This window comes from Nansenia antarctica, assembly GCF_963989245.1.
Source record: "Nansenia antarctica genome assembly, chromosome: 1".
NCBI classification, from domain to species: Eukaryota; Metazoa; Chordata; class Actinopteri; order Argentiniformes; family Microstomatidae; genus Nansenia; species Nansenia antarctica.
In genome coordinates this window covers 84,826,183-84,840,662 of record NC_137674.1, presented here as the reverse complement: position 1 = coordinate 84,840,662, position 14,480 = coordinate 84,826,183, and the positions used below count along the sequence as shown (strand labels likewise).

Sequence of the window (14,480 nt, the reverse complement as noted above, 5' to 3'; positions counted from 1 at the left end):
TTTCAACAATCTATTTGTTGTGTGTGAGAGAGAAATACCTTTTTTGTCTTTTTCTTTGCTTAATGTGTGATTAATGAGACAATATTTTGATGATGCCTCATTTGTGTACACTTCGTTGTATTGAATTGTAATATTCTCTCTCTCTCTCTATATATATATATATATATATATATATATATATATATATATATATATATATATATATATATATATATATATATATATACACTGTATATATAATATATAGATAATTATTAATTATATTTCTATATAATATATTATTATATATAATATGAAGAAAAGCGCTATATAAGTCTAATGTATTCTTATTCTTATTCGTATTATTCTTATTCTTATTCTTATTATAAGATATTGGAAGATAAGAGAGGTGAGGGTGGGAGTCATGGGGCAGCCATATATGGGCACACCATCAACTCTGGTCTGCTATTGGCTGTGGGCCGTGTGCCTGTCATCAAGATGGCCGTCCTCCTTGCTGCTGTTCTGACTCCGATTATTTTGGTTGTTGAATCAGAGAACATAAAGCCCGTTGTCATTCCTGAAAGGGGACGAAGACGATTGTGAAATAGAAGTTAGATCAGCACAGACACGTTGTGTACAGTCTAGTAAAGTGACAACAGGCCTAGGTATTAAAAAGTACTGTGCCTACTACCACCGTGGACACGTAGATAACCCGAACCAGTTGCACCCCGATCCTTGAGGGCTGCGTTCGTAAATTCGCTCTGAGAGCGCCGCAGCGCACACTGGGTTCGACGTCGTAAAGGGACCGAGTGATTTGATTGGACAAGAGGCATTCCATGAGTGCTGATCAGATTTCCAGAGCGTGTTTACGAACGCAGGCACAGTATTGAGGAAAACAGGCCTAGGAGCCAGGGAAACCTGCGCTGACCTACAACCGAGGTAAGATGACAACTATCCTAGGTAAAACATAATGAAGAGAATCCCCTACCTATCTAGCTTAACCAGTGTATAATAATAATAATAATAATAATAATAATAATAATAATAATAATAATAATAATGTAATAGCTTTGTTACCCTAGCAACAGTCATGTCTGGTCAGGGGTATCCAGGTAGCTTCGCTTGGCTATCTGGCTAACGATAGTAACTTAGCAACTAGCTGGATATCGACCAAACCTCATCTGGCTGGATTTGAAATGTTTAATATATATATATATATATATATATATATATATATATATGTATAATGATTGATGATGTTTGTCAGCTAGCACTATTGAAAGACAGACATGATGACGTTAGTAGTAAGGACACAACAACAGGCTAGCTTAGGTAGCTAGCTGGTTAACTTCGTAAATGCAGCTTGTAATGGCAGCTAATGAATTTAGCGATGTTAGCGATTTATGTGTTTATAAGAGCCTGCACAGTATTACATACTCCTCTTTCTTAAGATTTGATTTAGACAACAGTTTGGAGATATGGGTTAGCAGCATGGGTGGTGTAGCTGTTTGTCAACAGCACTCGGAGGTCATTGGAAAGCTTAGCTATCATTGTTTAATGAATCAGATTCTCAGCCCTGTTAACTAGTTATTTTCTTATTTACTAGTAGTTAATCAACGTTATCAACTAGTGTTATTAAATTGTAGGATTCAAGCCGGCCTCTGCTGTACTACTAGTAGTCTATGGTTAGGTAGTGGTCTAATTTCTGAATTATCTTGCTAACTGTCTCTACATCATTTAGAATACTGTACTACTGTAATACTTCTAACAGTTATGTCAAAATAACACATGTCGATTCGTGTTGACTGTTCGTGACTGCATGTCATGTTGGACACATTGGCTGTCAGCTGGCTACATTGTTTGTTGACATCTCTAGTCCCTGGTGTATTTCCTCATTGCACTTTCCTCGAAGTGGTCAGATCTTTTTCAGGATCTAGTGTTCAGTGTACATTTAATTTACTCTCTCGATAACTGACAACCAAATACCGGGGCAGGCCTAAGCTATTATATATTATATATCTATATATATATAATCTTATCTATTATCTAGCCTATCTATTAACCCCAAGTCGATTCCCAAATCAAACTTTGTACCTGATTGGAAACCTATAGTCTGCTGTCTGGTTTGGTATCGCTGTTACTCAACTGCTGTTTTATCTCAGGTCCTAATGAATTCACAGTGTGCCCCCCCTGTTCACCATTTGGAACAATGTTCATTTTCATTTAGATATGATATTGATTCCCCACCCCAATTACAACAAGGATGCCTGAAGAAGGTCTATGACCGAAAGCTTGCAATAAACAACGTTTTTTTGAACAGTGTTTGAGTGTGCGGATGCTGTTATTCTGCACGACATCAACAACTTTAGAAAGTCGAGTTGAATGGATTAAGTAACAATGTTCCAGTAAAAACTCGTCCATCATGTTTATTTATATCTTTTTTGTTTGGGAGGAGGATTTTTGGGAACACTTGGTGACCAGAGCTAACCGGCATGAGGTTTGGCTTTCTGTTAGGTTCAAAGATTTGTCACACACACAAAGTCATTTTGACATTTGTCTATAGATGATAGGCCTATTATTGGCAGATTCCAAAATCTGTGAATAATATAACATACTCCTTGAGGTGGTCCTTGCTTTCACCTATTGGAGAAAGGCAGTAGAGATTGACAGGGATTGACAAGGGATGACAAGGATTTTGACAGGAAGGATGAGAGAGAGGGGGGATGACATGCAGGATATGTCGGTAGCCGGAATCGAACCAGAACTTTGCAATCTCTGCCAGTCTCAACACTGACTGAGGAAAGGTCGGGAACAGGACCCCATCACCATCAAAGGGTGAGCCGTAGAGAGGATCAGCAGTTTTAAGTTCCTTGGCGTCTACATCTCTGATGACCTCACCTGGGGCGTGACAAACGGTGTGTCAGCAAAGCCCGGAGGATCATCAAAGATCTCAGCCACCCCAACCACAGCCTGTTAGACCCCAGCCACCCCAACCACAGCCTGTTAGACCCCACCCACCCCAACCACAGCCTGTTAGACCCCAGCCACCCCAACCACAGCCTGTTAGACCCCAACCACAGCCTGTTAGACCCCAACCACAGTCTGTTAGACCCCAACCACAGTCTGTTAGACCCCAACCACAGCCTGTTAGACCCCAACCACAGCCTGTTAGACCCCAACCACAGTCTGTTAGACCCCAGCCACCCCAACCACAGTCTGTTAGACCCCAGCCACCCCAACCACAGCCTGTACGAACCGATACCGTCCAAGAGGCGAGGCCTCTTCCGGAGCCTCAGGGCCAAAACCCAGAGGCTAACCAACACCTACTTCCCCCAGGCGATCAGGTTCATGAACAACCCCACTGTAGACAATTGAATATCTTCCCCTAGCTCACACCATGTACACGGATTACAGTAACCTGAAGCTCAAAGCCACTTTACTACTGAACTCTCTATCACTAGTGGCACCACTAGTCAGTGTATCCTGTCTTGTCTTACCTGTACTATTGTCACCTTTATCTTGTATTAGGCCTATGCCTATTATTCTTTGTCACTTATGTCCTCTAGTACCGATCCTTTTTAAAATCTTGAATAATGATTGAATTATTATGCACTATGTCCTGTGCTGCAATGCAATGTCAGGAACCAAAGCCTAAGAATTTAACTTTTGTTACACTTGTGTAACAATAAACTAGAAACAGTCACGGGTCGATCAGCCCTGCCGCCACCACCAGTGGAGCTGTGGTTTTTTTAACTGAAGAAAAAAAAAAGCTATCATAGATTCATTTTTCTTGTTATGATGACTGATGTATAGATGTTTCACTTACTTAGACAAATGTACTTTGTACTATGTACTTTGCTTGCTTTGGATAAAGGCGTCTGCTAAATGTCTCAAGTGTATGTAAACATGTAGTCAAGTAAAGATAGTGAGGATTACACGTGTTGATGATGAACTCCTTTGATCACAAGTTGAGCCAACCTGATGAAGAGGTATTAGGCCTATAGGGTCAATTCAGTGCATGTATCTATCCTAGTAGTGTCCTGTGCAGTGCTTTTCACAGCTATTGAGGTCCAGATGACCCTAGGCGAGGTCTGAACTCAACTGCTATTCATCACAAAAACGTACTATGGGTTTTATTTTTCTCTCGGGATGGGCGGGATAAGTGATGCAGTCGGTCCATTGTCCCGGTAGATGATTATGGTGAGCCTTGTCTGCGGCCCGGCCACTGCTGTGTTGTCCCAGCAGGTGCAGTGAGGGAAAAGGGCCCAGCGACTGGAGTAATTTATCACCACCCTGCACCCTGCTCAGTCCACCAGTCTGAATGCCACTAAAAGGGAGGAGGAGGAGAGAGAGCTAGAGGTAGAGGAGCAAAGCCCCTCTCTGAATGATAGAGCCTGGAATTTTGGGTTTTTAAACAAGTGATTTATTTTTTTGTCCTACCTGGAGTGCTTTAGCTGTGTCCTCTAGCCTAAATGTCTTTGGTAGAAGGGGCACATTTGTAATAGTGTGTATGCTGCCTACTGCTAGCATTCCTAGGCTAGGCCTAGTAGGTACCATGTTAGCTAATCCTCCCTGGTCATAGCCAAATTGAAATGGAATGATTTATCCTAAAGTGTCGTGTGAAATGCATGTTTTGTAGCCTGTAGGTATTTTACCTTTCAGTCTTAGCAGACTCGTTTAGGCCTAATTTCCCTAATTCAGATTAATTTACCTGTGGTCTGGCTTTGTTTGGCTAGTTTGAATGAAAATGTAGGCTAATTCTTTTTGGTCAGCATTAGATTTTTATTTTTATTTCAGGACAATTACCGCACAAAGTAGTCCACTCCATACTGTAATACATATTATACCCAACTCAAAAGCTTCGGAGACCGTGCTTTTTCACGAGCTGCACCCCGCCTCTGGAACTCTCACCCTCAACCACTCAGAGACTCACCCTCACTCTCCACTTTTAAATCCCACCTCAAAACCTACCTGTTCTCCCATGCATACAACCTTCCCTAACCCTAACCATCCCCCCCCCCTGGACATTGCTGTGTTAATCGTTCCCTGTGCCTGTTCGTTAACTCTGTGTTCTGTGCTCATGTTATCTGTTGCTTGTTGTTTCTGTGTTTTCTGTTTTTCCCATATTGTCAGCGTCTTTGAGCCCTGGAAAAGCGCTAGGCTATATAAATACAATGAATTATCATTATTATTATTATTATTATTATTATTATTATTATTATTATTATTATTATTATACCATGAGCCCTAGGCTCCAACAGAGAACGCCTTCTGACTGAGATAACAGTGTTGGAGGAAACTGAGTTGTAGTTCAGCAGTTGAACATCTTGTGGAGCCATTGAGACTAGTTCTTCTGGGCCTTGTGTCCTCTGGGATGGCTTGCGGCCGGGCTTGCGACAGGATTTGAGAGATTAAATGCAAAAAGCTTCAATCCAAACCTTAATTTGCAGGAATTGTTTCAAATAAGAAAGGATAAAACTGCATTATCATGGCAGAGGGTTCATAAGCTTGTCAAGGAATGACGTCTGAAAGGACGGATTTGAAGCGATGCCCGAACAGTGTTTTTTGTCCTTTATCCTACCACTCAGAATTAATCTGGAACAGACACTCAAAGTCAACTGTCGTTCTCTCATTCATGGCCTGTTGTTTTACTGTCCCTGTGTTGTCCTAGAAGTGAAGGTAAAATAACAGCATCCGCACACTCAAACCCGTTACCTAGTGACTAAGCAAGCATCAAGGGAATTGTAGTCTTAGATTTAATAGACTACAAAAACACATACACAAGTAGGGATGCACGATATGCATTTTTTCCAACCGATACCGATGTTTACCCGCTTCTCGTGGCCGATAACCGATATGAGAACAGATATAATTTCACAGTTGATAACCAGTTGTTCATGCACACCTGAAGGTAAGAAAGGCTATGTAGTGAGCAAAGATTGATGATTTAATATTCCATAGTGATCTCACTAAATCTAACTTACATCACTATTGTTAACACAACAAAGAGAACACTTCTGACTCTTCAAATGTTCATTTATTATTTCCTCTAACAAACAGAATCTGTTATAGACAGTGCACAATGCTTTTTTTAGCCAAGATCTGGCCTCCTTTTATGAAAACAAAAAAGGCTCACCTAAGAGTAATTAGATGTGTTGTGCGACCCTCCCTCATCATTGTCCGAGTCTCTCTCATAGCGAGCAGCGGTAAAGCTGTCAATTCCCTTGTCACCCAGTACCGGGAAACCGATGTCAGGGCTATGTGGCACTAAGTCCGCCCAGCATGGTGTCGGTAAACCTGGAGACATGTCCGCGTTAGACTGTGATGGCAGCGTTTCGGCTGCCTAGAAGCGGATCTTCTCCCGACAGGCTAGCCATGCAACTTAGCCGTCAGCGGAGAAGTTTCTTGGGGAACACTGCACAGTGGATACACTCATCGGTAGAGATAACAGCGGCCTGGGCGCGGGTTAATCCCAGACACGCTGCGCACTTAGAGCTGCGCACTTAGTGTCCCAGCTAGCCATTGACTTGCTGCACGAGCAGGTCTTCCGGCTAGTCTCGGCTGTGCTAGGTCCGCTAGCCTCAACGTTAGCCATTGCTGGCTAGGGGTTGTAGGCTAGCTGCTAGCAGGCCTCGCTACTTCACCCGTTAGCTTGTCAGCTATCAAGGGAAAACAGAGGGGCCAGGGGAGGGATATTACTATCTACCCGCTACAAGATGTGTAGTTGTGTTGTAACTCGTAGACCTTTGCCCTCCTCTCCGAACTTTTGTCGAACATGTGTTGCAAATTGCAAACGCACTATCTGCCTCAGAAACTCTGCAGAATGTCAGACACACCGGGGAAGCTCTCATGTTTCGCTCTCGTCTGTACGCAGGCGCAGCAGCATGAGCGCGGAAACCGGAAGCAGAAATATTTCCGGCTTCATATTATCGGCTCTATATCGGCTAAAATTTTATAAAACCGATAAAAACCGATAAACATTAATTTCCCATTATCGGGCCGATAAATATCGGTGCCGATAATATCGTGCATCCCTATACACAAGTGTTCATGAGACAGGAAACACCAAAGACAAATATTTAGAAACATACATATCACCCCTCCTAAATTTCGTTGTTTGGTACCTGCACTGTAGCAATGACAATAAAGTCCATTCATTCATTCATTCATTCATATCAGAACAAAAAACAATAGAGAAATGCTACAAACATGCAGACATCAGGCAGTCGCCATCATATAGCATAGAACATACATCTAAAGTAATTCATTCATAGCATAACACATGTCGAAATCCTCATTTAGACCTAGGGGTAGGGCTGCAACGATTAGTCGACATAATCGACGACGTCGATTATAAAAACTCGTCGACGTGGAATGTTAGTGTCGACTAATCGCATAAAAATTAAAAAAATATTATTTTTTATTTTTTTTACATTTTTTTTTACGGGAGCCATGCAAGAATCAGCTGGGTAAGTTTTAGCTAACGTTGTTAGCCAACTGGCTAACGTTATATTGTACATGTTAGCTTTACTGTTACATGTTGGAAAACAACGTCTCATGGACAGGGCTGTACATGCTATGAGCGTTTGTGCTATTAATTTATTTGCCCTGTGGCACGCTTGTGACAGACAGAGGCGCTTGTATGTAACGTTACGTAGCAGGGGTTTTCCATGTTGAAGCCAGGAGAACGCGAGATGAAATGAAGTGAGGGGTGGTCGCTATTAAAATACCAGGTAGTCATGGTGGATGATCATGAATGATGCTTGATAAGTGAATGCTATTTCAATTATGTTGAGTCCACCAGCGAGCTGTCTGTAAGATAAACAGCACCAAGCGTAGCCTACTAACGTGAGCTGTCTGTAGTCTAGCCAGCAATGCTAGCTAGCCAATCAACTAGCTCTGTGAGCAGCTGTAGCTTGGCGTAACGTTAGGTTAGATAGCTAGTTAAGCCGGATTTATGCTTCTGCGTCGCCATTTACGCGCAGCGAAAAGCCACACGACTAATCGCGACTAATCGGAAAAATAATCGACAGATTAGTCGACTACCAAAATAATCGTTAGTTGCAGCCCTACCTAGGGGTTTTAGACATTCTAGGGTATGGATCAAAGTTCCCTGGAAGTGAATGTGAAATTGGTGTCTTTGATCAAAAGCTTGTTGTGTTTCTCCCTAAAAAGGAAGCTCTGCTCTGCTTCAGATGTAGAAGAAGTGTAGTAAAGAATTAGGCCTAACATAATGGGATGAGCGTTGGCAGCTACAGTAGGCATTGATTTTAGTGGGCACTCCATCTTATGAGACAAGGGTTTGCTATATCATGGACAGACCCAAGGCACAGCTGTCCTTTTCCCGAGATGGAACGGCTTTGTTTGGCTGTTTTCGACAACATTGCAGCAGTTTGTCAATTTTATTGTTTTTAATCGTGTTTTTAACTTGTGATGTAATGTAGTTAGCTACATAAGATATGACAGAGTCACTTTTGAACATAAGAGACTCGTCCAGAGCCCCGTCCCTCTGGAACACCCTCCCCAACCGCATCAGACAGGCCAACACCCTCCCAACATTTAAGGCCCTCAAAACCCACCTCTTCAAGCTCGCCTTCACCAGTTAACCCTCTCTCCCTCCCCTTCCCATGTGTCCCCAGCACTACCTTAATTAGGACCCTATACTTTCTTCTATTTACCTTTTTGTTTCTTTTTATTACTACTCGATCTTCTCAGTTTGTAAAGTGTCTTTGAGTGTCTAGAAAAGTGCTATATAAGTCTAATCTATTATTATTATTATTATTATTATTACTTACAATAAACCAGAGTTTTTTCACTAGGAGCCCCAGCTTGCTCGGGTCGCAGACGAGCCAGAGATAGCTCTGCCCCCGGAGGAGAAAAGGAGAAGGAGGCGGCGTAAACGTCATATGTGACGGTCTGATCATTTGGTCCTCATATCGGCAACCAATCAAAATGTTCTGACTTTTCTTTTGAAACACGGAACTATGTTTCAACGTTGTTGTTGAGAATCACAACACAAACTCGCTAGTCAAGCCGAAATACTGCAAGGCAACAGATTGGGTGAGTAATCCCCCACTGCTACCTAGTTAACTAGAACACTACGTTACATTGTTAGCAGGCTCACAAAACAAGCTGTGTTAGTTGACTAGCGATGTGTCATTGACTTTCAACAACGCGGAAATGTATTCACATCTTTCTAAAGAAAAGTCAGATCATTACATCGGATCCCGTGTAGGGATGAGAATTGAGAACCGGTAACAAATCTTTTCGATGCATCGGTATCCGTGACATCCAAGGTTATCGATTCTCATATCGATGCCGGCATGTTTTGCACATGCGCTGACAGTTGTCCAAGCATCTGAACCAAAGATATCAAATAAAATGTCAGTCCTTATTAATACGGATGTAATATATGTTTGGCCACTGGTTGACTTTCAGTCCTTCACCAATGGGAGAGTCATTTCCAAGGAATCAAGTCTGATCATTTTCTTGCATTCAGCCTGTTTTTTCTTCAAACCCATCACTATAACATTTATCTACGTGTAACAAAACAGGTAATAGGCTAATAATCATCCATGTGATGAATTAACTTAATTCATGTGAATTCATCACTTAAGTTAGCAGCAGAAAGCTAGCTAACGTGAACACTAATTTCCTAATTCGAAATTGCTTCACCACTTGACTGGCTGCCAGTCCTTGGCAGGATGACGTGTAACAGCACACTAGGCTAGACAGCTTCCCCCCATACCGCAGCCTAGGTAAAACTTATTTTAGACACGGGCAGGAGGCTACATCATATTTTAATACTACAGTCCCTTTCTAAAATTAGGGCTGGCATGCCCGCTTGTTCTGCGTCACAATCTATTAGGCAAGACCTATTTCGAAGCGCTGAGAATCCATTTGGCGTGTTGCGTTTCTCCCCCCTTCAATCTGCCCAGACACAGGTCTTGAAATGGAAGCCTTTAATTAGATTGAAAGATAGTACAGTGAGCGATATGCACTAATTAAGTTAAGCTGTTACACAGAGGGCTGTGTCTGAAAGCTGGGGTTTCTCTCGTGTTGTGCTCTGGGTCGAGGTGTCTAATGCGTCGAAAAAGGCTTGGCAGAAATCTTTTTCTTCTTCTTCTTCTCTGAAATAAAGGCTCATAGTCGTTATTCATGTGAAGTGCTTGCAATTTAGGAAAGTGTTTTCCATAGTGGTTGGTCAGATATCAGCAGAAAATGTAGAATGTTCAATATGAATTCAATTCCCCCCCAAAATACATTAAATTGACTCAACACTTAATATTTAATGATATCGAATGTTGTGAATTATAGTTTTAGGTTTGGCCGACTGCTCTAACATCTCTCTCTCTCTCTCCCTCCCTCCCTCCCTCCCTCCCTCCCTCCCTCTCTCCCCTTCCCTCCCTCATCCCTCCCTCTCTCTCTCTCTCTCTCTCTCTCTCTCTCTCTCCCCCCCTCCCTCCCTCCCCTCTCTCTCCCTGTCCCTCTCTCTCTCTCCCTCCCTCCCTCCCTCTCTCTCTCTCTCTCCAGATCGCACGCCCTCCTCCTTCGGCGGTGCTTGCAGGGTCGGCACACACAGAGAGAGAGAGAGAATGAGTAGTGCGGCGGAGGACAGCAGCCGGCCAGCCTAGATGAGGATACCCTCCCCTCCGGCCCGCCATGGACCGAGACACCTTCTCTCACATCCGGATGTTGTGCCCCCGCCCCTTCGGCACCTACACCCAGAACAAGCCCCGCAGCCCCCCTGGGATGGGGGGCAAGACTGAAGTCCGCGGGGGGGGGTGCATGTCTCTGGGGGAGGAGGCCGGGGGAGGAGGAGGAGGAGGCGTGGAGGGGCAGGAGGAGGAGGAGGAGGAAGACGCGGGCTCTGAGAACACTCCACCGCCAGAACCTGACTCCTCTTCCTCCTCCTCCTCCATCTCAGGGCCTCCTCAGCAGCCGCCCCCCTCCTCCTCCTCCGTTCCCCCCACGCCTCCCCCTCCTCCTTTGAGCGGTACCCAGATGGAGGACGGCCGGGTGCTGCTGGACACCTGGTACGTCATCAAGCCCGGCAACACCAAAGAGAAGATCGCCTTCTTCGTGGCCCACCAGTTCAGCGGGACGGGCCTGCCCCGCGCCAGCGCCATGAAGGTGAAAGGAAACTGGGCCACCGACTGCACCAAGGCCAAGCGCCGGCGCCGCTGCTCCTCCTACGACCCCCCCTCCCCGACCGCCAGCACCACCACCGCTCATGACGACCTCGACCTCGTCTCGGTCACACCTCCTGAGTCCCTTTTGCAGCAGTCAGAAGCCACCACCACCACCCCAGGGGAGGAAGAAGAAGCAACCCATGAGCTGATGAGCGAGACGGACCTGCTTTCCGTGGCCGAGATGGTGGCGCTGGTCGAGCAGCGGACGGCCATGGCCCTGCAGGGAATGGTCGTGGCCCAGGGACAACCCACTCCCGGCTCCCTCCACCACACTGTCCTGCTGGGTACCGTGTCCGACCCCAGCCCCATCATGTTCCTCTCGGAGCGCCGCGTGCCCTTGCAGCAGCCTCCTACCCCCACCACCACCCCCACCACCACGCTGGACACCACTCTGGATGAGCAACAGCAGGAGTCGAGGCGCGTGGCGCAAGCCGTGGCCCACTTCGAGTCCCAGCAACAGCACCTCCTGGAGAACGCTCTGAGGATCCCAGGAGGACCGGACGCTTCCGGAAGGGAGATGGACTGCTTTTGCAGCGACTCTGGGAGCAGCATCAGCAGCAGTGGTGGTGGAGGTGGTGGTGGCGGGCCGCCCATACACGGGCGAGGGGAAGTGAGGATCGCCTTCCGGGTGTCCAGCCTGGACCCTCGCTCTCAGTCCGAGCCTGCCGGGGGGCGATCGCGCTGCATGTTCATGAGCTGCGGAGGAGGAGGAGGAGTAGGAGGGGGAGGCCAGGTGGGGGCGAGAGCCAAAGAGAAGATCACCTGCGACCTCTACCAGCTGGTCAGCCCCTCCTCACGGGACCCCAGCGGCCTCCTGCTAGCCGGCTCTCCCAAGGCCGACTCCTCCAAGGAGGGCCCTTGTCATCTAGACAGGCTGGACTCCTCCTCCTCCACCACCACCACCACCACCCCTGACCACCACCCCGGCCAGGAGCAGCTCAGCTCCGGGGGGGAGCAGAAGGGGGGGGCTGCAGTGGGCCGGGAGAGGGAAAGAGAGAGAGTGACCGGCTTCCATGTGGAGGTGGTGGTCACAGGCGCCGTGGACCAGTGCGTGTTCTACGGCAAGGACAGCACGGAGAATGTACAGGAGGAGACCGTGTGCTTCGCCATGCCCCCCGGGGCCATGATGCCACCCGCTGCTGCCACTGACGCCTCGGAGGACTACCCCCCTCCTCCGGGCCAGCTCTTTTTCCTGCAGCCCTCCTCCAGGCCCTCCGAGGAGAAGGACGACGGCGGCGGTGGTGGTGGAATTGGAATCGGAATGTGCTCCTCTTTAGATTGCGCCAATAACAATAACCCTACTGGGGGTGGAGGTGGGGGGGGATCCGCCAACGAGCAGCCCGACTCCTCCTCCTCCCTCTCCCCCCTGGAGGACTGCTCGGACCCCTCGCTGTGCCGCCTCTACCGTCACGTGTCGCACGACTTCCTGGAGATCCGTTTCCAGATCCAGCGCCTGCTGGAGCCGCGGCAGTACATGCTGCTCCTGCCCGACCACATCGCCGTCAACATCTTCGGCTACCTGCCCACTCGCTCGCTGGCCGCCCTCAAGTGCACCTGCCACGACTTCAAGGCGCTGATCGAGCTATACGGCGTGCGCGCCACGGACTCGCGCTGGAACCGCGACCCGCTGTACCGCGACGACCCCTGCAAGCAGTGCAAGCGGCAGTACGAGCGGGGCGACGTGTCGCTGTGCCGCTGGCACCCCAAACCTTACCACCACGACCTGCCTTACGGACGCTCCTACTGGATGTGCTGCCGGCGCACGGACAAGGACACGCCCGGCTGCCGGGTCGGGCTGCACGACAACAACTGGGTGCAGTCTTGCGAGCTGGTGCAGACTCGCGCTAAGAGGGAGGACGGGAGGTAGAGAGGCCGGGGCGTTCCTCTTACTCCCCTTCTCTTTGCAATCCTCTTACTCCCTGGTGGCACCACTAACAAACCAGGATTGGGGGGGGTCGTGAAATCCTCCTGACTCCTGTGTGTCGGCACTTCTCTCTGGCTGGCTATCGTACTGTTCTGATTCTCTTAGCGATTGAGGAGAGAGCCCATACTCGGTTCGTAGTCCATGTTTGAACACTGGTTTATACGATGAGTGGGACTCGACGCTAGAGGAAATGGCGCTTGTGAGTGTTGTTGCAGCATGGTGGGACGCGATTGCTTAAGTCCTCTGCCTATTGGTCGCTGACAGTTCCGACCTAGTCGTGCTGGTGCTGTCGGTTCTGGGGGAAAAGTTTGAATAACGAATGGAACTCACTCAGTTGGGCAAAAAAGAGAAATTTGATGTCACTTTGCAGAGGCCTGATGTCACTTTGTGTTGAGTTTGACTGCTTGTTTTTTTGTCTGTTGTGTGAGAATGTTACATGTATTCTTGAGGACTGTGTTCTCCCTCTTCACCTCCTCCCTGATTGTTCTTGTCCTTTATTGTTTTTGCCTGGTGTCCTCCCTCCTTACTCCCTGCTAGCTGGTAGAGGACAGTCTTTTAACTGTAACTCCTGTACACCAGCTTCCAGCCTTAACCCCCACCCCCCCTTTCCCCGGTCCACCCGTAATCTGACAAATATTGAGAACTATGAAGAGCACTCGTGACGTGGGTATGGGAGACCCCTGTAGGTTTCAAACTTCTACAATGCTAATGGGAAATATCTGCTTAAAAAATTAAAAATATAAATAAACAGGTGATTTTAAACTGGTATCTGACAGGCTTGTGTGTTTGTGTGCTTCTGGTTCTCCATGGATAGGAGATCCGTAAAGATCCATAAAGATAACTAATGTTACTGATGCTGTTGTGATTGTATCTTTTGATTAAGATGGATTATTCGGCTCGAAGCGCAAGAATCATAGCTTTAAACTAAAACAAACAATGCCAACCTCTCAACACCACAAACAGGATTCAGAAGTGTTTTTTCGAAACATCCCTCTCTTAAATAACTCATCAAACGTTGACTTGATGCGCTTATTGCATGCCTTGGACAGTTAAGGCAGATTTCCCTGACACAGATGAAGTCCTTTTCCTACGCCTAGACTACAATGCACATTCACATTTTATTTAGTCCAGCACTAGGCTTAATCTCTAAGCATACTACTTTAATATGTGTCCAAATACTTATGACGTCCTCAAATGAAGGGGCACTACATAAAACAATAGTTGGTGTTATTGACCACCAGGACATGAAGAGATAGTTCAGTGTATTTAGTGATGATCCTGCTCTCTGTAATAGGCCCCAGGACTAATATTGCACTTTAAGAATGGGGCAAATGAAAAGAAACACTTTTTATTAACCCTACATCTGCTTTTATTGTTTGTGGTTC

The 14,480-nt window shown here is 46.6% G+C and overlaps 1 protein-coding gene across 1 annotated transcript; it reads left to right on the top strand.

Moving 5' to 3' along the window:
• The first annotated feature begins 557 nt into the window (after positions 1-557).
• On the top strand, positions 558-13,800 carry fbxo46 (F-box protein 46). Its single transcript, XM_080550473.1, has 2 exons — positions 558-918; positions 10,513-13,800. Exon 2 carries the CDS (start codon positions 10,642-10,644, stop codon positions 13,036-13,038), a length of 2,397 nt encoding a protein of 798 aa, XP_080406599.1. The 5' UTR covers positions 558-918; positions 10,513-10,641; the 3' UTR covers positions 13,039-13,800.
• The last annotated feature ends 680 nt before the right edge of the window (positions 13,801-14,480 follow it).

Coding starts and splice junctions, on each gene's coding strand:
- fbxo46 (XM_080550473.1), top strand. CDS start 10,642: ATGGACCGAGACACCTTCTCTCACATCCGGATGTTGTGCCCCCGCCCC.